The sequence below is a fragment of the Limanda limanda genome, chromosome 3 (genome assembly GCF_963576545.1).
Source record: "Limanda limanda chromosome 3, fLimLim1.1, whole genome shotgun sequence".
Lineage (NCBI taxonomy): Eukaryota > Metazoa > Chordata > Actinopteri > Pleuronectiformes > Pleuronectidae > Limanda > Limanda limanda.
Genome location: NC_083638.1, coordinates 22,855,995 through 22,879,258, shown reverse-complemented (window position 1 = coordinate 22,879,258; position 23,264 = coordinate 22,855,995). Strand labels below are relative to the sequence as shown.

At 41.6% G+C, this 23,264-nt stretch overlaps 2 protein-coding genes across 5 annotated transcripts in view; one reads left to right on the top strand and one right to left on the bottom strand.

Annotated features, from left to right (window-relative positions):
- Window positions 1-4,903: 4,903 nt before the first annotated feature.
- On the bottom strand, window positions 4,904-16,264 carry znf280d (zinc finger protein 280D). 4 transcript variants are annotated; one of them, XM_061068794.1, is made up of 19 exons: window positions 16,047-16,264; window positions 14,820-14,944; window positions 14,466-14,671; window positions 14,243-14,342; window positions 14,109-14,134; window positions 13,922-14,018; window positions 13,567-13,641; window positions 13,361-13,455; window positions 13,023-13,210; window positions 10,339-10,496; window positions 10,149-10,249; window positions 9,912-10,058; window positions 9,490-9,624; window positions 9,129-9,370; window positions 7,954-8,094; window positions 7,793-7,861; window positions 7,582-7,697; window positions 7,467-7,491; window positions 4,904-6,718 (listed from the first exon to the last, which is right to left on the bottom strand). In XM_061068794.1, exons 2-19 carry the CDS (start codon window positions 14,935-14,937, stop codon window positions 6,355-6,357), a joined length of 2,403 nt encoding a protein of 800 aa, XP_060924777.1. In that variant the 5' UTR covers window positions 14,938-14,944; window positions 16,047-16,264; the 3' UTR covers window positions 4,904-6,354. The 4 variants fall into 4 exon arrangements, with proteins under 4 accessions (XP_060924777.1, XP_060924775.1, XP_060924776.1 ...); XM_061068792.1 differs by having other exon boundaries at window positions 13,922-14,134; XM_061068793.1 differs by having other exon boundaries at window positions 7,467-7,488; window positions 13,922-14,134.
- A 3,503-nt stretch (window positions 16,265-19,767) lies between these two features.
- tcf12 (transcription factor 12) overlaps window positions 19,768-23,264 on the top strand; it is a 69,415-nt gene continuing 65,918 nt past the window's right edge. Inside the window, exons 1-3 of the mRNA XM_061068719.1 lie at window positions 19,768-19,884; window positions 20,462-20,551; window positions 20,775-20,847. Of these exons, the coding sequence (XP_060924702.1) occupies window positions 20,480-20,551; window positions 20,775-20,847 (145 nt within the window). The 5' untranslated portion in view covers window positions 19,768-19,884; window positions 20,462-20,479. The remainder of the gene's footprint in view (window positions 19,885-20,461; window positions 20,552-20,774; window positions 20,848-23,264) is intronic.

Genomic DNA, 23,264 nt, shown 5'->3' with positions numbered 1-23,264 from the left:
GTCTGAGTCCAGTGGATCCAAGGGTACAGTGATACAGTGGCTCGCCTTATGCTGCTCGGGAAGGAACCAAAAACACTGCAGGCTGCTCAATATATACTGACCCACTGTACGGCTTCTCCTGCGCCCTCTCCGTGCATTGGCCCCAACTCTGTTTGTTTTTGTCCAAACATCAGGAGGAGGTGAGGGAGGCATAAGGGTGGAGTGGCAAATAATGATTTCCTTGTGTCTGGTGTTTGATAAATATTTACCTGGGACACGGTGCACTAAGCTGTGTTCCCTTTCATTTCACAAACAAACTGGAAATTCATTGACTGCTCCGCCATCACAGAGCGCTCTTCATCTCATCCCCCCTGACTCGTGTCGCTTTTGGACGAGCTCAGACACTTTTGGACAAGTGAAAAAGTAAAATGAGAGAGAGTATATCATGTATGCTGCTTATGAACTGTTGACAACGTTACAGTATCATGCAATCACAGACTCCAACTTGTGTTATATTTAAAAATAAAGCGTCTATCAGACCAGAGGAAGTGCAGCCCCCAACTCTGGTGAAGGGAAGGTTATTTATAGAGTGAGATGTGGTATACAGAAGGATTGGGGGTGAGACATATGAACTCAATATAGAAATACACCTCTCAAAGCCAGCTCATGTAAGTTTTACCACTTTACAGCCTCAAAATGTTTAATTTCAGAGCATTATCTTTCAGTTAAGGCTGTACTTAATAATTCTGTCTACACATTACTTCAATACTTTGTAGAGTAATTCTGTCTAAACTTCTGAGCTAATAATGTTAAACCATGTTAGTTTTCATTATTAGATTATCTCTTTCTAATCAGGTTATAGAAACGGTCTCTTTAAAAATACAATAAAATTGAAATTGTTGAGTCTTAGGTGTAAAAGAAAAACAATACAGAAGGCTTTGGATGCTTTATCTACCATATTCCTGTTAGCCTTGGGTTCATGCAATAATAAATTAAGGGATCATTTTAAATTATCTCTCTGATAGACTCAGTCCCTGAGTGGCCATGGAGGATGAGACAGAGCGTTACTTTACAGAGGATCAGTGGTTCTGTTTTAATTAATAATGAATGAGTCAGGCGCCACATAAATAAAACACAGTTTGCAGCAGTTCTGTCTATAGCATATAAACTGACTCCCGACTATTTGGAAACATCATGGCAAACGTCAACCGTTGCATATATAAGATATTTTTTAACAAAATCAGAAATTAGATGACAAAAATATTTGAACCATTACTGGCAGAATTTGAAATGTTATAATGCATTGTTGAAATCAAGTACCAAACTGATTTACAGATGGCTACTAGTATACAGATGTAGCCTGGGTGCCAGACGAATTTAGCCCCGCCCACAACATTTGTTGTTCGGGAAGTTCGGTCTGGCATCGCTCCGTTGGGGAGAAACTATGCTCGTACAGAAGCTGTACGGACCAATCAGATCGTCAGGGCGGGCTTTATACGATGATTGACAGATTATCTACAGTGACGTAATCAACCACGTCACCAGAGAGCGCTGCCTGCAGAGCTGAGATGTGTCAATGCTGCCATCGAGTCTGTTCAAGCAGACATCGACAGCGCATTCATTTTGAAAGAGGAACAGGGGAACGTGATCAAGGCATTTGTAGATCGAACAGATGTTTTTGCCGTCCTCCTACGGGATTCATAAAAAGTTTAATTTATCAGCTGGCCCCGATGCTGCAGCCACACAAGCCGTCATATAAATAAAAAGAGAGTGGGGGGGCGCTACGCTCCTCAGCACATATGAGACAAAAAAGACACAAGTTGGGACACTGTTGTAGTTAATGTTGGAGCAACAAGGAAGTGTAAAACGATTAGCTGCCGTTTCTCCTCCTCGCTGCTTCCTGCAGAACCATGACAGACGGATCTCTCTCAGAGCCCCGGTCCCGGTCCGGTCCCGGGCAGGTCGCGGTCCCGGTCCCGGGCAGGTCGCGGTCCCGGTCAGGTCGCGGTCCCGGGCCGGTCGCGAGGCTCTGAGAGAGATCCGTAGCGGGCTTCTTCACGCCGCCGCCGGCCGGGGCTCTCACAAGCAGCCCTGGTCACCAGCTGCTTCCTGGGGGCTTTGCCTCTGGTGGATATACGAGCGGCATTAGCAGCATTTCCATTGATTTAGTTAGAGAGTAAATAAATTCGTGAAACAGACAACTGACAACAACTATGCGTCGCTTGACATACGTCACATACTACGTTGCTCTGATTGGTTGTAGGTCTATCCAATTGAGCGAAGAGGCATTTTGTTTCCTGGTTCTGTTGAAACACGCCCCATAATCACAGCCCAATGGAGCGGTCTCAGACTCATATTCTGACTAGAATAATGAGTATGACAACGTCAGGCTAATACAGATGTATAGCATATTTACAATTTTATGTCAAGGGTTAGGGAGGCAATAAGGGTTAGGGTTTAAAGCTAGGGTTAGGGTTATGGATAAAGAAAGGTCGTAGAGACTTGCGAGTAGGCTCTTCCCCCACTAATGCGGGCACTCCCGATCGATAAGTCCCATCCCCGAGCTTCTAGGACCTTGGGAAGGGAAAAACCCAATTTGTGAAGTGTTAGGGTTAGGGTCGCAATTAGGGTTATGGGTTTAAGGCTAGGGTTAGGGATAAAGAAAGGTCGTAGAGACTTGCGATTAGGCTCTACCCCCACTAATGCGGGCACTCCCGATCCATTGGTACCATCCCCGAGCTTCTAGGACCTTTGGAAGGGAAAAACCCAATTTGTGAAGTGTTAAGGCCGGCGCATGCTTCTGCGTTTTCACGGGAACGGAGACGCAAGAGCCCTTCCGGGCCCCTCACGGCCCTTCCTACGTCCTTACGTGCGTCGGCCAATTTTTCTAACTAGACGGCAAAGCCCCGCAAGCGTCACCCGGCCGCGAGGGCTGTGATTGGTCTGCTGACTACATAATTTCTGGAGTCGCATTTCCGGTTCATGCCCGGAAACCACGGACGATTTAGAAGAACGAATATGGACCAGATAGAAGAGCACTTGGCAGAAGAGATCCGACACTATGTCCACTAGTATAACCCGTCACTAACCGGCGGATTTTTCCGCCAGAAAAAGGCTCTGCGGAGCCGCCGTGGCGATGTAAATAAATCGCTCTTCTTCGTGCAACACACGAAGAAGAGCCGACTTCGACAAAAAACATTACTGCGCCTAGTGTTCTGGCGGGGAATTGCATGGCAACCCGCGCAACGGTTGGAGAACCATGAATGAGAACGAGTCCTGCGTTACCGCTGCGTGCCTGCGGGCCCCTGACGACGCAGAAGCATGCGCCGGCCTTAATTGGCCGGCCACACACCGGACGCGTAAGCGTAGCGTCGCGTAGGCGCACCGTCATGCCTTAAATAACAGCTGGCTCCCATCCACTCTCATGTTAATCCCTTGTGCCGGCCACACCGGACGCTGAAGTGCAGCGCTGCACCAAAAGTGCCTCGCGTCGTGCAGCGATCGTTTCGGCGTCGAGTCTATTTTTTGCGCTTGACGCGAGCGTAGCGCTCCGGGAAACACAGTGAAAAATGATTTTAAACGATATTGGGGACATATTTTATATTATATAAATGATAAAATATGCATCCCATAGTTTGTATTCCCCTTCTGTTGTCCTGGAGTTTTAATTTTACCAATTTTACCAATCACATTATTAAATGTCCCCCTCTGCCCCTCCATACAGACACACAAGCAGTCATAAAGATAGAAAGAGAGAGGGTGTGTGTGTGTGTGTGTCTACGTACTCGCCACATAGGCTTGAGTGGAGAATACGTAATTTACCCTCGACACCCGACATTGAACGGAGCAAACAGCGGAGAAGTTCTTGAAGATGGATGACATTAAATTAATAATTGAAGTGGAGAAGTAGTACAGTGAGCTGTACGATCCTCGGCCGTGTTGTTTAAAGACAACATTAAAAAGGACAAATGCTGGGACACCGTTTCAGTTAATGACAAATATCAGCTGTATGTGTGATCACGGAGAGGAATCGCAGGATGACCGCCGCGCAGTTCAGCCTGTCCGGTGTGCAGCCTGGCCCCGGCGTGCTAGGGATCTACGCGACGCTTACGCGACGCTTACGCGACGCTTACGCGACGCTTACGCGACGCTTACGCGACGCTTACGCGACGCTTACGCGACGCTTACGCGACGCTTACGCGACGCTTACGCGACGCTTACGCGACGCTTACGCGACGCTTACGCGACGCTTACGCGACGCTTACGCGACGCTTACGCGACGCTTACGCGACGCTTACGCGACGCTTACGCGACGCTTACGCGACGCTTACGCGACGCTTACGCGACGCCTACGCGACGCCTACGCGACGCCAACGCGACGCCAACGCGACGCCAACGCGACGCCAACGCGACGCCAACGCGACGCCAACGCGACGCCAACGCGACGCCAACACGACGTCCGGTGTGTGGCCGGCGTTAGGGTTAGTGTTGCAATTAGGGTTAGGGGCTAGGGTTTGGGTTATGGTTATAAGAAGGTCGTAGAAACTTGTTAGTATGCTCTACCCCCACTTATGCGGGCAATTAGGTTAAGGGTTAGTGGCCCATAAGTGAAGATATTTTTGAATAACTTTTTTTGTGAAGGTGGTAAAGACTGATGATTGAATTTAATTGGTTCACCGAAAGTTATCAAAACAAAAAAAATATTTATTGATTTAAAGTTATATATACATGTTATCTACTTACATTATTTATGTAATTTACTTGATATCTCTTCATTCGTGTGTTTGTTTTTGTGTGGGGATATTTGATTTCATTTTAATCTCATTTTATTTTATTGATCTTAATTATCTTTATAAACTGTAAATTGTTGTGCTTTGGGAAATAGTCACTCGGGGAGGGGGGGAGAGAGAAAGCACTCCAACCCTTGTATTAAAGATTTATTTACAAAACAAACAGAATCAGACTAATCCAATCCCAGTGGTTTATACATCTCAGAAGAAAATGTGTCCCAAGGGGAAAACAATATACATTTAGAGGAATGTATTCAAAACAGACTCAGGGAGGGGTATTTACATTTACATTCCCCTTAAAGACATAAATGCATTTACAGACTTGCTCTAAAGATACTATATGCACAAGTAAAAACCCGTTTGAAAAACCTATGACATAAAGAATATCTTAACACTTTAAGCCACACAAAGTAAACAAACCACATTGTATGAAATATTCCCAGCACCACAGGGAACTTTTTTTCCCACATAATGCAGAATAAAAAGGAGGCTGGGACACGGAACATATTGATGTACCTGCAGCCAAGACAACGTTTAGACATTTGTTCTACAGGCTGGCACTCTGAACACAGTTTAAAAGTCAAACATAAAATCTACTGTCCGTCCCACGTCCACTATTGTTGCTTCTCTTTATGGAATAAAAGTCTGTGTTTAGATTTTCTACACATGTACTGCTGTATTCCTTAAAGTTGCTTTCTGTGTGTCAACATAGAATACTTCTTTAAGTTCACCCCTTAACTCTTGCCTCCTGATAAAGTGTAGATAAATATTTCTGGCAGAGATCAAGAGAATTTCCTCTGAATATTTAACGATTTTCAGGGACAATGCATGTTTTTGTTGTTGATAATACAACCTCATATTCAATATAAATGTAACAGCTTTCTTAATAGATCTCAAAATAAATCTACACATTACATAACAATAGAAAACCAAAGATTCAAGAAAGATATAAACCTAAAACTTAAATCAAGTTATCAGCTCAAAACTGTCTGTGACAGAAATTGTCTCAAACTACATCAAATGCAATATCATTTTCTGTAGTTTAAAGGAGCGACACAGAGATTTTAACTGAGAGTGTTTTTTAGGGAAATTTGGCGGATTTGTCACATCATTAGTAAATGTGTTTTTTCATCTTCCTCAGTAAAGCACATTGAAATCTGACACTGGGGATCAGGAGCAGAGCCCTATACTACCTACCATCCGTTAGCAGGTGGAGTATAATAAGACTTTTAAAGAAATACAAATGTAATTTAAGTCAAATGAGCAGCCGACACTGAGGTCTATGATAGCCCAAAATGCAGAATGATGTTTTCTAACCGTTTTCAAGGGCTAAAACGATTACAGGGGATGTTTTCATTAATTTATCTACATATATTTCGGCAAAAGGAAGGCCTACAGAGGAGATTAATATTTTATCCAATTGTTGAAACTGACTTTCCTAATGTAGGAATCTGTTGTAGTAAATACCTGCAGCCAGAGCATGAATATTTGTAAAAGGAATGACAAAACTGAGTTGTGCCTGATGAACTGGCTGTTTTGAGGTCATAACTCTAGTTTGTTATGTGCATTGCTTTGTAATCGTGTTTCATTCGGATTTAGTTTGCTGTTCCCCAGGCTCATGTTCAGGGACCCCTTCAGAGACAGGGAGCCGCTCTCTGATACCTGCGCTCTCTGAATCACCCACTGGCTGTTCTCCCACCGGCACAAAGAGTGCCCCAACTAATGTCGGGGGAGACAAGGTCGGTGGTGATGTCAGCTTTACATCTTCATTGACACTTAATCCCGTGGAGCCCTTTTCCTGATCAACTGTTGGTAAAATTGGCTGTGGTTGATCAACAGCAGCTACAGTTAAACTTTTAGAGGAGACCTTTTCCTCTAGTTTCATGTCCGTTTCCTTTGGTGTCGGCATGAGGTACACGATTTTTGGTGGCTGCCCCAAGATGTATTGACTGCATAAAGAGGAGGGCGATGTTAGTAAAGGCACATTTCAGGTTTACACACAATATGTTAACAAATAATAAACAGAAGGGCTACTTTAACCATTTACCCATCACAGGGAGCCATTAGTAAAATGTCCTCAAGTTTGAATTTGAGCAAATGTCATTACTCATCATTCAGGTGTTCAATTTTTTAAATTTTTTCTTCAACAAGGAGGTTATGTTTTTGTTTATATGTGTGTGTTTTTAGAAGGATTATATAAATACTACTCTACTGAATTCCATGAAATAGCGTGGAGGGTTGGGACATGACCCGAGGAAGACCCCATCAAATTTTTAAACGGCTCCAGATCAGTAAACAGATCCAGGAATTTTCTTTTCCTTTTATAAACATAGAGATGTCCCAAATTCATTGATCTGGATAACAAAAAAAACACAGGCATGTTTAGGAGACTGATATTTATGTGTGTTGGAAATTTGGTTAAGATCCAATTAAAAATCTGGATCAAGTGAATTTTAATGTGTTTTCATGAGGGGGCTGTTGGACCTTGGTTGAGGTATCCCATCTAATGAATTCCATTCTAGTATGTTTAATAATATCATAGATATTGTCCAACTTAATGGAAGTGTGACACTCAATCCATCGTGTGCCCCTTCAAGAAAGTATTTCTATTTATGCTCCTCTACATTGTCAAGTGTTCCTCTTAGATTTCAGATCATATGGTGAGCAGATGTAACGTGTGTATCTGTTTCTACTTACGCTCGATCTTTGTTTTTGACGTCTGCTGGGATAAAAAGAAGAAACAGCCTTTGAGACACTTTGATCACCAAATACTGAACATGATTCAGCTGGAACTATAGGAAAAGAAACCTACCTTTGTCCTGAATGACTTTGCATATGTGATTTGGTCGGTCATTTAAATGTTTACTCATCAGGTCACCAGCTAATGCACACATGTGGATGTTGCAGGTGAGACAGACCATAGAAAATCTGCGAAAAAACAAAGGAATATTCTGTCATGTTCAATTTCAAACAGAAAACACTTTTTTTTGTTGTACAAAATGCAAGGTGTTATTTATACGTACTTCAGTTTGGATGCATTTCTCTCTCTTTCCTTCCTCAAAAATCTGCTTTTGGTGATGGTGCTGTGATACCTTCACGAGAGGAAAGGAAAGATGTCAGAAAAAAACACTGAGAACATATAATTATCCCACAGAATAAAGGTTCAATGTGATTTTTTACTCACCTGATCATGTGATTCCCAATGGAAACTTTGCAACTCGTTTTATATTTACACGCACCGCAATTGGAAACCATCGGGAAATGAGAAAATAAGTCGTTGACTTTTGTATTGCACTCGATGCACGTGTGACTCCCCTGATTAATTCTGGAAAGTGGAAAGGAGGAAAAAAGTTAATTGTGTTTATTTCTTAATATTTTAGGGCTTCTCATTTATAAGTCAAGTGAGATTTAAAGCTCCTCATTTTCATTAATATGTACATACAAGCAGTAGTGTTTCCACTGTCCACTGTAGCAAACTGATGACATTGCCTGCTTCTGTTTTCCGAGGCAGAAATATTAAAATAAGATTGTTTCATAACCAGTTACAAATTCCTTGTAGAGGCTTTAAAGTTACTGCTGTGTATAAATGAGTCAAATGTTTACTAGGATGTGTCACAATCAATTATCCTTATTGATCGTCTGCAGAAAGGTTCCTAATGTCATCTTAGTGCTGTGAACCACCTCATTATTCTTTGTCTCATCGGCTTGAAACAGCAAAGTAGTTTTGATTGATTTGTCTGATTAGCCAAACAATATACTTTTTAAATTAAGAAATACCCCTGTTTACAATACATCGACTTATTTTTAGCCTGTTTAATGAAATGTCTGAAATATTAGCAATTGAATGCTTTGTGTGTTTCTAGTGTTTAATAGCATCTTTTCATTTGCAGTCATAAATCCTCAGGAGCGGACCCTCCATACTAGTGGATGAAGGAGCCTCAGTGATTTTAACATGATCCGCTGATAGGATCATGGATAATTTTTTATCCGAGGACCAGTTTATTGAGCTGCTCAAGGAACAGTCCACATTGTTAACAGTCCACAGTGTTAAATGTAGTGCAAACATTTAATCAATTCATATAATACAGACTTTTTAAAAGGGCCTTAATTTTTTGACTGGCATTAAAGGAGTAAGCCACTAAATTGATGTCAGTCTGTGTTTCTTAAAATTCCATGCATTCTTCTCCCTACACATTAACATTATCCTTCACTTGCTTCAAACTAAACGCCTCTAATAGCATAGATTTATCGCTTTGTTGATTTTTAGTTGCTTCATACATTTCCAGTTTGTGCTACCAGAGAAATGTGTAATGGTAAATAAATAGAAGTTAAATGAGATGTTGCTGTAGAGTCTCTTACCTGAGATCCCTGAGGGCCAGGTTGAGCTTGGAAGGTCGAGGCTCTTTCTTCTTGCTCTGAGTCACTTTGCCTTTTGCAGCTCCGGCCACGTTAGACTTTGCCTTGGATACACTGACTGGAGAGCTGGTTGGCAAAGTGACGCACGTTATTCCTGGAGTGACGGTAACGGTAGATTCTTTAATCTTCTCAGGGGAGGTAGGCGCTAGAGGCGTCTTTCCTGAAACGGAGGCTCTAATGGTCACCTGGAAGGAAAACACATGATGTAATGACACTGAATTACAGAAAATTGCTAATAATCAGGTTAAAAGTTTAAAACATGAGGGTCTGAAATAAATGGTGTGCTGATCCTGTTATGTCAAACCTTGGTACCCGGAGGAAGACCCTCCAGGGCTTTAGGTTTCCTAAAGGTCTTGTGGAAGTGAGTCCTGTGCTCTAATTTCTCCTTGTAGGTGAGGAAGTTCAGTCTGCATTTTCCACAGCGGTGGATCCCTTTTTTCTGGAAAACAAAAAAACAAAAACAGGAACTCAAATGTGAGTAATAAGCAAAGTGATTACAGCCAATTGTCCTGCAATTTTTACGAGTCTGAAAACCACTCTAAGTGGTAAGATGCTGGGAGATGGAGCTTAAAGAACAAATAAAAAGCAAATTCAAACTCTTGCAAACAGACCAATTACGGCTCTAAGAATTTAAAGAATCAGTAGAATAAACATATTGACTATAAATCTACCTTTTTTCCAGTTTCACTGGTTTGACCACAGACTGGATGAAAAGCAGCGTCATACCTGATGTTTCATGTAGTGCTGCATGTACATATGACTCGTTTTGAGAACTCGGAGACAGAAGGGACAGAGCAGGTCTTTCGTGTTTTCGTGGACAGTTCGGAAATGCGTCTCCACATCGGAGAAGAAAGACGACCTGTAATTGCACACCTGAGGAAACAACAAATGAGAATGTCAGGATCTGAAAAGGTTTACTTCGAAACGTTAAACCCTACCACCTCTCGGTAACAAGCAGCAGACCTGGCAGACATAAGGCATTTCCCCGGGCTTGTGGTTATCCTTCATGTGTTCCAGGAGCACCTGCTCAGACTCAAACGCCAGCTCACATATTTTGCAAATGGCTGAAAAAGGAAAGAAGAAAATCACACATGAACACTGAGTGTCTGACCAAACTGTCACGTGGAGCTGCGATGATCATGATATGTTTTACTTGAGGATTCCATGGAGCTGTGAGCGCTCTCGATGTGGCACTGCAGCTGGAACGGAGTCATATACTGCCGGTAGCAGTGCTGACAGGTCGTGTAGCTTTCCCAGCTCTCACTGTTCTGCTTCTCCAGCTCCAGGTGATGTTTCATATGGTTCATGAACCTGCACAACAGCGTGGACACACACAGCAAGGAAACGTCACACAACCCTTTATTACAAAGGTTCTGATAAGTAATTGGACAGCCTCGTCTCTTTCGGGAAAACTTCATAACTGTCATTTACTGTTTTAGATCATAGTAAATTGAATATCTGAAATCTTTGGACAGTTTGTTTTAGTCGGATAAAATAGACGAAGGAAGATATCACCTGAAAAGCTGATCAAATCTGATGAGCAAGATATATTAATCTCTAGAGGATATGTCTTTAAACATGATGATCTACAAAACAATAACAAGAAAATATTTTTTTCAGGATTTGATGATTTTCTAGGTCTTAGACAATCTAATAACTTCCATATTTTTGGGTTATGGACGACTGGTGAGACAAAACAATCAATTTGAAGATGCCAAACCCGCGATGGGCTTTTTGTCACTCAAAATATTAAATCATTAAACAAAATCTGTCTATTTTTAACTCCATCATCCATCAAAAACTAGAGGTTGTCATTCCTCAAATCGCCCACCTTACAAAACTTTAATGAAAGATATTCAAAATAGGTTAGATTATCTTGGTTAAATAATGAAAAGGTCACTTATATTTATGCATTGTGTGCACATGCAAATTTTGTCAACACTCACTGGGCTCAAGGTTGATTCAATTTACCCCCCCCCCCAAAAAAGGATTCTGTGGCCTCTTAATCTACATATTCAGGAAATTTGACACATTAAAACGAAACTGATGTCAAGCAGTGGGGGGGGGGGGGGTTTATATTAATGGACTGTGTATTTTGTAGCAGTTACGGTCCTGGTCCCAAGGGTTTAAAGATAAATGAAGTAATCTCCTTGCACCTCACTTTCTAAGCATGTATAATGGCCGTTATAATATCACCAATTACACACAGATCCTTGTTTTGCCTAATGATGTAGTGCTCCGCGACAGCAGCTCCGCAGCTTCCTGCAACGGCTGCCCCGACGAGGCACAGCCCATTTTTCAGCCTGTACGTTCTGCTACCTCAGCTCCACTAATAGAAATTTTTATGTGGATCAACTATGACCTCGACTGTCAGAGTGCAGTTGCAGTACAAATGTGTTTCCCCATTAAAAGCAGCTTACAGATGCTTTTTTCCCCGCTGTGTTCTGAAGCAAAGTTATTTAATCAAGGGAGCAGTTCTTCCACCAACTAAACCAGCACTCATTTTTCATCTTTAAACCCAAGAGGGAAAATGCTCCGATACTGTCATCCATCTGAGAAAAAAACTGCAGTGAGAGACAAAGAAGATGTCCACTGCTTCTGCACTGGCACCGGACAGATATCTTTCCTGCCGGTACTTAAAGTCCCAATCTGCTACTTGAGAAAATATTAATGATAAGATGTGGACAGTTTTTCATATGAGACTCAGGGAACTTTCACACCTACAATTTCAACCTCTGACTTTTCAGTTTATTTTGGACCAAAGTAACAGGCGCGAGGAAGATGCCTCAATCAAGACCAACAAAAATAAATTTAGATTGACCAAAGGGGATGGTCTTGGTCCATATCAAACTAACCGTGGTTCTGATCGTTAACAGCATGAAAACATGATTTGGGGGATAGTTCAAATGTTTGGACCTATTGCAGGAATCTGAGACAGCATTAAGCAAAAGAAGAAGAAAAAGAAGCGACGAAGATATTCATTTTTCGGTAGTAATACCGTAGTGATATTACAGTGGCAACGAAATTCAGGAAGTGAACTGGTTCATTCACTTCCTCCAGTCCAACGGAAACACTACTTTATTCAAGAAAAGTTAGCAAATACAAAAAACTAACACCGATGTCGCCCATCAACAAACCAGTCAATATCAGGTCAGACATGAGCCTTGGCTCAGATTTTCTGATTTCGTGTTTCCTCAAATTAACTTGCAACAACTGATTTAAAAACAGCACATGCAGGTTTTAATCCATATTAAAGTTTCTACTGCTATTCAAATATTGTCTGAAAAGCTTCGACAAATGAACATGTGAAATTTGATCGGGTTTGTTGCTCATTAAGCGTAATGTGTAACTAAATCTGTTGTTTATCTTGGCTTTACAGGGCTTTCTTGCAAGTTTTCACCCTAAATGTTCAGCTGCCCAGTGGCAACTCCTCGTTTAGGTTCACTCTCACTGCTCGAATTGCAAACATTTACAGCAGGAAGCTGTTTAAAGAGAAAAGGCTTGAAGGTTTAAAACAAACAACCTGTTGCAGACACCGTTAGAGACAAGCTGATGAACATAGGAAAGCATTTAGCAGCTAAAGAAACAGATATTTCCCTTAAAGTGAGAGAGCGCTGGAAGGTGAGTGAACATTAAACGCATTTTGTCAGGGAGCCAGACACACAACTCCAAATGAATGAAAATATTTCTTCAAAATGAAACATTCAGAGCTGTACTGTATCCTTCTTGTGTGTCAGCAGGTTGATTTAACAAAGAAAACCTTAACAAATGGATAAAATTAATAATTAAAAACTTATTTTACTGAGGGTGAGAATTTTTTTTTATACAAAATCTTACCTGATATTGTTCTTGAGCATTTTCAAACAGCTCTGGCACTTGAAAGTGTTGCTGGTCCTCTGCACCTCCATATTGTTCCCGTCGCCCTCAAACTGGCCGTAATAGAACTCAGAGACCAGCATGATGCGCTTGTTTGCACTCGTGTTCGTGGCTGATGGAGCTGTACTTTCAACCTTTGGACAGCAACTCTGAAATTAAGAGGCATTTAGTGGTTTAGAGCTTTTTCCTCCAAATGTGTTGATGACTAGGTGCACATTTTTATTTTCTATTTGAAAATCTCTTTCATGCTACTTAGCCGTTTCTAATAAGGGACTTATGTCAACGAAAGTTTGACTCACCATGATATGAAAGTTCAAAGCTTCTGGCATTGTGAATTCTTCATGACACTTTGGGCATTTTGTGTTGGTGCCGTTTTCCAGTGGGCCTGATGCATCTGTTAGATGTGACAAATAATGAGATACAAATATGAGAGGATTGCAGATTATGTTTAGGTTTTGTTTACAGTGATGAGATGACAAAACAGTATCTGCTAACTGTCACTTACCCAAACTGAGCTTTGCTTTTTTTCCTACACTGTTAGTTTGCTGCAGTATCAATCCGCGTTTAACTGGTGTTTGATCTGTATGAAATCCAAGAGCATTTACATTTTAATCACTTCCAGCGCATTGAGATGAAAATATGTTTCAGTTAATCTAAAGCCCCTTGTCCACTCATCAAAATAAACACTAACATGTGGCTTTAGTCTGCAATGGGAGTATGTTCAATCTGCATCCTCTCCCAGGTGTAATGACTCAACAGTAGACACAGGTGTTTGGTTGGCTCCGATCGGCAGTGATGGAGACAGGACCCCCGGCCGTACACCCACTAATATTGATGTAAAAGAGGAATGAAAAATGTACCTGTGTTATTGGCCTTTGTAGGCACAGAGAAGGTCTGAAGAGAGATCTCCTGCTTGGGCTTCAGTTGATTTAGTTGTCTTGAGTACACAGTGGGACTCTGGACATTAGACAGTGTGACAATGTTGTTGCTGATTTGTTGCACCTGAGGCCTGTGGACAGCACTGGGTATGATTGTGCCCTGACTGACCTGCTGAAAGATCTGCTGCTGACCAGCTGGAAACAGAGAATACAAATTCTCAAGACCAATTTGACATGACAACATTAAAAGTATTAACTTCATAATTAACTTTACTTATATTATACTATTACACTCAGGCTTACCTGCTACGATTGCAAATGAAGTCCCAGGGGGGTACTGCCGACTAAGAGAGGCAATAAATCCAGGGTTGTTTACTAATTGCGGAGAAGTGACAATAAAGCCCTGGAAAAAGTTTAAATCATCAAGCACATTAATTAACATGAAAAGATATTCACTCCATAGAAAAATTACAGTAAACTGAGAGTTGCTCTTTGCTAAATATTTGGAATATCAATAGAATGATACCTGGTTATTTACAATGACAGGCTGCGGCGCGACAGTTGTCAGAGTGGGTGTTGCAGTAGTCACTGTATTTCCAGTGATATTCAGTGGCACCATTATTTGTGAGGAGCTAATGGAAGGCTGAGGAACAGGACGCTTTATTTCTTGAATTACTGCACTGTTCGCCTGATGAGGTTGGGGCAGCGGCTCACTGCTCTTTTGGTTGTTAGCTGTAAGAACAAGGAAATGGACCAAAATAAGCACTTAATCCAATTATAATATAGTAGAAATCATATGTGCCTTTGGGGCTTCAACATCAACAAAAGTAGGTGTTCCAATTCATCACATTAATGTATAAAAAAATGTGCTAGAACATACAGAGCACTCCGACGAAGATGGGTTCATCATCATCATCCTCAATCATGTGAACTTCATGAGCTTGTTTCTGCCACGGCTCCAGTTCCTCCTCAACACACTCCATAAAAAGTTCAGACATTGTGGAGCTGCAACAGAAAAACACTATTTGTCAACTTGATACAAGGAACTGCAGTATTGAAATAACATTACACTTTAAAACGACTACTATCGCAAAGCAGTGAAGAGAAATATGCTAAAACTAAAATCTCAAAGACCGGCTGGTTTAAAGATCAGTAGCTTATAAATGTGCTTACAAGCGCAAACGCAAACACTGCTTAAAAAAAAATCTATGATGGCTGAATTAAATTCTATTAGTTTGGACAAGGACGTTGTGTTTTCGACTGTGCTTGTTCTTGTATTAGCAGGATCACGTAAAATTCCCAATCACTCCATTTCTAAGGCATATTGTGGAGGACTTGGGGTGTGACCCTAGGAAGAACCATACAATGTGCATGGGGATCCACATCAGGGGGCCTAAGTCCAATGCTCTGTGGGGGTGAAAGGGCTGCAAAGAGAGGTGATAATAACAATCTATGCTTTAAATGAAAACCTCCACGGTCCTTTCGCCAGCAACCAACCACTGCATGTGCAACCATTACAACCGTGCATACAGCTGTGGAGGTGTGACTTGGGCCCCAGTTCTTCCGATGGCTATCTATAACTTGAATATGAATGATATCAATCCCATTTTAAGTTGGCGACAGTATTGGTTGCCATAGGAGACTGCTGATGCTGATGTGTAGGACAGAATGAACAGGGGCCCGAGGTGTTACATGAAGAACACTTTGCTAAAAGGACGTGAGGTTGTAAACATGATGTCTTGGTTAAGATCCAATTCTGGAGTGTGTACAACTAAATCCTACAACTACTCACAATTTTAATCAGTGAGACGAAGAGAAATCTGCTAGCAACGCTGTCCTGATCCCCACTGGCTAACGTTAGCATGGGTTAGCTCCGCGCTATTTTGTTATTAGCTGGTCGGAGCCCCTGGACAGCAGCGGTAGCTAATGCTAACCAGCTAGTGTCCGTGGTGGCGCTGCTGTAAGTCTGAGGTGGGTTTACAAATCATTTGATGCTTCAAGACTTCGATGTATTTGTGTCCATCCCCGGTTCAAAGTGTCACGGTACCGGGGGTCTCGGTTATCGATCACCGCGCCATGACATTAGCGAGGCTAATGCTGGTATTACCTGAGCGGTGGATGCTGGGACAAAGACTGCGGGAGCTCCGGCTGCCTCCCCGCTCACACACAGCTCCGCAGCCGGCTCCAGACACCCGAACCTCGGCTAAGTCCTTTTCCACGGGACGACAGGGTTCAGACAGTGCGGGACTATTTCACACAGGGCGAGAGGGAGAAGTCTTTCTGACGGCCCGAGGCGGCGGAAACACTCCGCTCGCACCAATCACACAGGACCTTGCTGCGTTTTGTTCTTCTTCTTCTCCATGTGCTTCTTCTTCCTTTTTATTTAATGCTGGGTGACAGCTGTTTATGGCGCATTACCGCCACCTGGCTACTGGAGAGTGCGCCACACTTCTCTCCAGCCACATCTCTGTTCACAGTCTCTGTTCCATTTACTTTCTTCTTTCATTTATTTTCCTATCCTCTCCTCTCTTGTTGTTTCCTTTTCTTTCCTCTCCCTATTTTCTGTCTTTTCCTCTCCTCTTATCCCCCTTTTTCCCCTTTCCTTTTCCCCCTTTCCTTTCCTTTATTGCCCTCTCCTGTCCTCTTTCCCCCCTTTCCTACCCCTCCTTTCCTTTCTTTTCTTGTCGTCTCCTCTCCTCTCCCCCTTTTTCTTTTCCTTTCAGTTTTTCTCCCCTCCCCTCCCCCCCCTTCCTTTCCTTTCTTATTAAACTGTCATTCTAAAGACTTAAATTTAAACCTGCAGATGCTTCATGCTGTAAAGGGCTGTCTGTTTAGTTTCAATAAATTAAACGTAAAATCTCACGTATGATTTGATTCATCTTATTTCCAAAAAGTACAATCCCCTGAAACGTTCCCCTGAAACAACTTTTGAATCAGAATTAGTACAAACTTTAATCATGCCCACAGGGAGAATATGTCACAATTGCACAACACACAGGAAAGTAAAAACTAGCGTTACACAGTAAACCAAGTGAACAGAAAAAAAATCATCTGCAAAAGTTCATGTGTGAGGTGGAATCTGCCTCTTTATGGCACACAGCAGGTCCCGGGTCCTTTCCTCCCTGGTGGTGCAGTCCTGAACTGAATAAACATGGGGAGTATTTTCGAGCTGAGGTCCCTGGAGATCAAGAAGAGTCTGGAGTCTGGAGTCTGGCTGTAAATCAAAGAATACCACTCGCAAAGCAAAAAGAGGGGAAATAGTTGCTGAGTGAAGGTGCACTGGCAGAGGTGGGATAAAACCACTGTCTCAGGGCCTTTACGCATGTAGTATTTCCATGTGATACCATTTTATACATTCTTGTCTACATGACTGTTTAATATGGCTGCTTGATTTAAGTGAAAATATTTTGCATGGGACTGGAGGCTTCTGAAGAGGCGACATAAGAGTTTAGGAATCACAGATTTAGACCAACGTTTATAAAACAGCCATGGTGAGTAAAGTAAACACTGAAGTGCTCCTTCACAGCAATACGTTTATCTTTGTATCAGATTCATCACCTCTCAATCCCTGTTAACATTAGGGCATCATAGAGAAACTATGAAGTAATAACATGCATTTAAATATGAATAGGTTTTGACATTTTTTATTTTTTGTACAAAATATTACAATGAAACCTGTGACTGACAGGTTGTGTTACCTATGTTTCAACATTTGTATACTATATATCTTCCAAACGTATACGTAATCCCCACGTGTAAGATAAGTAAATAAGGCATTAAGGAAAAGTGGTTCAGCAGTAACTAATGAATCAGCTGTTTTCACTCTTAAAACTTTTTCTTTTAGACAGTTTTATTTTGGTCTTGTTGCATGTTTTCGGACCAACTTTCAGGTTGTTTCTGTGATGTTATTGACATGATTGTCCAAGTCAGATCTACACAGCACATCTCCACAGCACTGAAATGACATTAAAGTGGGGACATCTGTCCTTCTGTCTTTCATCTTTCACATGTGTCCTGTCTCTCCTGGCTTTAGATTAAGTAAAGGCAAATGTATGTTTTATGATTTATTAAGTCATGGTCAGGGAGCCCTAGGTGAAACATACTAGAGGGAATGTGTGAGTGAAGTTTTATAATTAGATATTTATAAAAATATATATGCACGGCCAAAACAATGTCAATGGCCATACTTAGTCAGTACAAGTGATGTGTTAAAAACAAGGCAAAGATACAACTTTTTACCTTTCAGGGGCGGATACATTTCCAAGACATGATAATGTTTTTTCATAACTGTAAAATAATTGATATAATCATTTGTAACAACAGATGTAGATAATTTGGGAAGATCTGTGTTTGTCCAACAGGTGGCAGTCTGGAATTAATAATAGAGGGTACAGGTGCCTCCCATGCAGTATATTAGAAAAACTGATTTAAATGAAACATCTTCCATTAATTTCCTACTGTTGGGATTTTTGGTTCTGATTTTAAAATTTACAAATTTCTATTGACTAATAAAAATGTCTGTCACTCTGGTACACATCTGAACATTTAATCATAATAATTAATAACTCCAACCTTGTGGAGAGCAGGGTCACCAAAATCAAAACAGACATTTATGGTATCGTACCTGTAAGACTAAAACCCTCACTCCCCATGAGTTATTAATTGTTATCAATAATTAAAAAACATTAAAAACTATGCTAAGGTACATTTTTCCATAATGAGGGTTCAAGGGAAATTCACATCTGTGAATATCTTTCCTACTTCAACACAGTACATTTAGAATAATTTATTTTAAAAGAGTCAAAATGCATTTGTTTAAGAATGTACCCCTTGCTTTTGTTTTAAAGTTAATCTATCTAAAGAGGCAGCACTAATACAATGAGACCATTTCATAACCAGTTAAAAACTCCTTATAGTATGTTGCTGTGTTTTCTCCTAATTCTGATCTTACTGGATATTTTAAAGATGTTGTGTTTTACTTCTTCTTTTGTCTATTTTCTCAGGTGTAACTTATTTTAAATGTCTGTGCTGTATTGCTGTGCGGTCTCCTTAAATTGGTTCTTGCTTTTGAACTGTTTCACCTTGTTATTGTGTTGCAAAGTGCTGCATAAAAAAAGATTATTATTATCGTATTATTATTATATGTGGATTGCATTTAATGCGAGACACAATGTTGTTTTAAACGAGTTATATCAAATGTAGACTTATTAATAAAACAAATTTTCAGGCAAATTAATTGGCTTTTTGAAGGCTTTAACATGCCCAAATTCGCACCTCCTGCGCAGAAGTGAACTGCGCACCTCCTGCGCAGAAGTGGGCCGCGCGCCTTCTTTAATTTAATTTAATTTGATTTGATTTGATTTTTTTTAAATTTGTATATTTTTTCTTTTTTACAATTTGTTCTCTTTGCCCACACAAACATGTAATCATATGATATAACGGTACAGTTGAAACTCAAGTGGTAACAAATACCTGGTTATTATAATTATTGTAGAATCAATACACTGTGTTGCCTTCTTTCAGGCATAGGTGTCTCTAAGTAAACTGAATGCTGGTGGTGATGAAAGTGTGTTTGTGTTACTCTTCTGAAAGTGTGTTTATAATGTTGACGGTTGAGTTATTTACGTCTTAATGTTTACCCGCTCATTATTTACACATTGAAATTAACTTTCCAGGTGACGACAGTAATGCTAATGTGATGGTCGGCGTGTCAGTGAACGTCCCGCAGCATGTCCCGCTGTGCAGGACCAGCATGTCACTGCGCTCGGCGGAGGGATACAATAACCAGTTCCATCGTGGTGCTGAGGCTTTCGCAAAAAGCAAACATGTCTGCCTAAGGGAAACTCGTAAGTGACACATAGTGAGGATATCTTCACAGGTTCCGCTGTCTCCAGGCAAAGCGAGCCGCCACCAGAGCACCTAGTGGGGATTTCAATCGGGAAAAGGTAAAACATTTAGCAGGAGTTAGTGGGAAGCTGTCGGACCTGTGAAAGAAGTTGGGAGTTGAGAAAGAGCCTAATTGGGAGTCTGTGTGGTGGAGCTGGGAGCTGGGGTTGGCATGTGCACTGGTTGTCTGTGTGTGTGTGTGTGTGTGTGTTACTTATCGGGCTGTGATCTGTGTTGCGGTCCATCCAGACGGACCCGTGCGTGTGGCTAGCGTGCACCAGCCGTCGGTCCGTCCACACAACCAGCCTCATAAATCACTGACGTTCACATCGTCCGTGTGAAGTGAACCAGTCACACGCTGTCAGTGCGAGGCTGCAGGTTAACAAGCTGCAGATCAGAAGCAGCGGGGACTTCTTCCTTTTAATCAAAGGAAAGAACTGAATGAGTGCAAATGAATCCCTGCGCCGTGTGATCGCTCGCTGCGTGGCCGCCCTGTCACTGTCTGCACGCCAGGCTCCGCCACAGCCAACTTTACGCCACAGTGATGCTCTCTATTCCGCAGCCACAACAAATCGCTCTCCGAGGCACTAAGTAGTCCCCGAAGATGTGACCTGCTGCACTGTGTGTCTCCTCCAGGTTTTGTAGATCGCCAGGATGAATCCTCAGCAGCGGATTGCCGCTCTCGGATCAGACAAGGAATTAAGTGACCTGCTGGATTTCAGTGCGGTATGATGGCTTTTCACTCTTTCTTTCTTTTGCTCTGAGATCTTATAGGTGTGAGGACTTTCATAGACTGATTGATCAACATTGGCTGATAGGATTCTATAAGCTGTCCTTGATGTTATTGAAGCTGTGAGCTGCTTTCAGGATGATTACAAGTGATGGTTTTCCTTGACACATTTGAGTCTTTGCTCTAATTGTAGACACATGTCCCTGTTATTCCCTTCAGATGTTCTCTCCACCTGTAAGCAGAGGGAAAAACAGGCCCACCACACTTGGAAGCAGTCAGTTCAGTGCATCAGGTAGGAGCCGTTCACTCAGCAAACCCTCCGCTCTTTATTCCCGCTTGCATGCATTGATCCATTTGCACACAAAAAAATAATTTTTACTGACTAATTCATTTTTGGAAAATGTTGTTTGGTTTTATATCTGAATGGAAGGCAGAAGGAAAATGGTTTTAGTTTCTTGTATGTGATGCTGTACCCTCCTCTGAGTGAGGCTTGTGTTTGCTGTGCACATCTGGTGCTTGAAACATGAGCTTCCCACCTGGAATTGTAGAGGAGCACTGTAGTAAAGATGTGGAACAAAGCGCCATGTAGGCCATAGGCATGTGTAGATATTGGATTTAGCTAATTAACATGCAGGTGTAACACAGTGTTAGTCCTGTACCTTCAGATGCATAAATAAGACGTTATCGGCTGCTTTGATCGAGGTTTGTTGTTGTCAGTGCAGCAAGTGTTCACAGAAACCTTGCCTGTGCTCTTATCACGGTTTGTGGGGCGTGGGAGGAGTGGTGCAGGCACATATTTAATCAGATGAATGAATGTCTGCAGTTTAATGGGAATGTGAGGCATCTTCTCATTGAGTCATGTTTGTTTTTCATTGACACATTTGTCTGATAATTGTTCAGTCTCAACCCTCATATACTCACACACACTGGCTGTTCCTTTTCACCCCTCGCTGTTTTTTTGGGGGGAGATTATTTTCGATCATCTTTGTTGTTGAACAAGTTGCTGGATGGTTTTGGTTGTGTTAACCAGAGTTCGGATTCCCTTCTTTTGGATCACTTCCTGGCTACAAACGCGACAGGACATTAATACGAAGCGCATCTATTGTCTGATGTGCCACTAAAGAAAGTCAACAATCGGGCATTATCTCTTCTCAAAGCATGTTTTGTGAGCATCGACAAAGCTTCGTTGTTGTCAGTTATCTGTGAAACGAAAGACACATGTAGTGGAAACTGAACAAAAACACAAAGGAACAAGAACAGAGCTGTTACACATGAACTGTGGAGTTGTGAGCATTGCTTTTAGAAAACCTAATCATTCAAGTGGGCAGTGGGTGTGCTCTCTTCAGAAAAACAAATGACAAAGAAAATCCCAAACAGAACTCGTTTTATGTACACATGACACAAATGGTTCAGGTGATCATTGTTCTAGTTGTTTTTTTAGCGTATCTCAGGTGTTTTTATTAACTTGTGGACTAAATATAAATCGACAGTGTAATGTGCAGTCCAGCAGAACAACAGCTCTGTGTTTATTTTCCAATTGTGGGTCATGAAATGTTGTTACAAGTCAACTTGTTGTGTCATATATAAAACACCCTAATGATGCATAATGAAACCTTTGATTCCTGCTTTGCGAACGAGTACACAGGATTTTTCAAAGCCAGATTGCATCAACCATAAACAAGCAGAATAACGGGACTGCCACGAGTGCCATCTCCAAAATTGGCTCCAGCCATGTGTTGTATTGAGATGGCATTGATGTGTGTTTTATGATTTGATAGAGTCTGATGTTTTCATCATGTTGACAGCTACCTTTAGGCTGGTCCTTGCACTCTGTGGCTTTTAAAATAGAAGAGCATCAGCATGGTGCTTGTTGTGAAACAGAAAAGAATTGGAGACTGTCAGGAGAAATGTGTGTCACAGCCAAAGCCTGTTGTCGGAGCTGCTTGTTCTATGGTCACCAGTCTCATCCTTTAGAAAAGTATGCGGTCTGCGGTTTCCTACCCCTTCCAGCAAAAATTATCCAAAAAATGTGTACATGACTACTTACAAGATACTTTGGTTTATATTGCTATATTTAGTACAGTTGTACAGTTTTTTTTTCATTAGGCAAGCACATGCACAACTTTGACTGTGTCTCCTGAGGTGGATTCTATTAACACGAAGCAACCTTTACTCTACAGCTGCATGCATACATTATGTGAGCTTCTACGGAAAATGGATGATATTGACATATCAGGTAGTTGTCGTTTATTTCTTGGCAAATATTGCAAAACTCATCATATTTAAGATAAAGTTGTCAAAATAATCTCCAGTACCTTGAGGTGTATCAGGTCTATCACGGGTAAATCCATCCTCTTCAGCCGGTAGTGTGGACTCTCGGGTCTCTGATCCCCACAGCAGAGGAAGGAGCACGTTCATAAGCGATTGTGAACATAAGGCAAGTGAGTGTGCAGACACAAGTGTGGAAATTGCAGGGAATGAGAGTTTGGATTATTGTATCTCAGCTGGGTATAGCCAGATAATTGAGACAGAGTGGGACCAGCGAGACCCTTCAGAAGTGCGCCAGAGAAAGATGGATTGGAAAAAATAGCCACTGTGGCTCGAACAGAGACTCATCACTTCTCCCTTCCAGCTGTGTTGATGATGCAGATTTGATGAGGCTATTTAGTGTAGTGGGGCAGAAGATGGCGATTGTTAGATGGATAATTT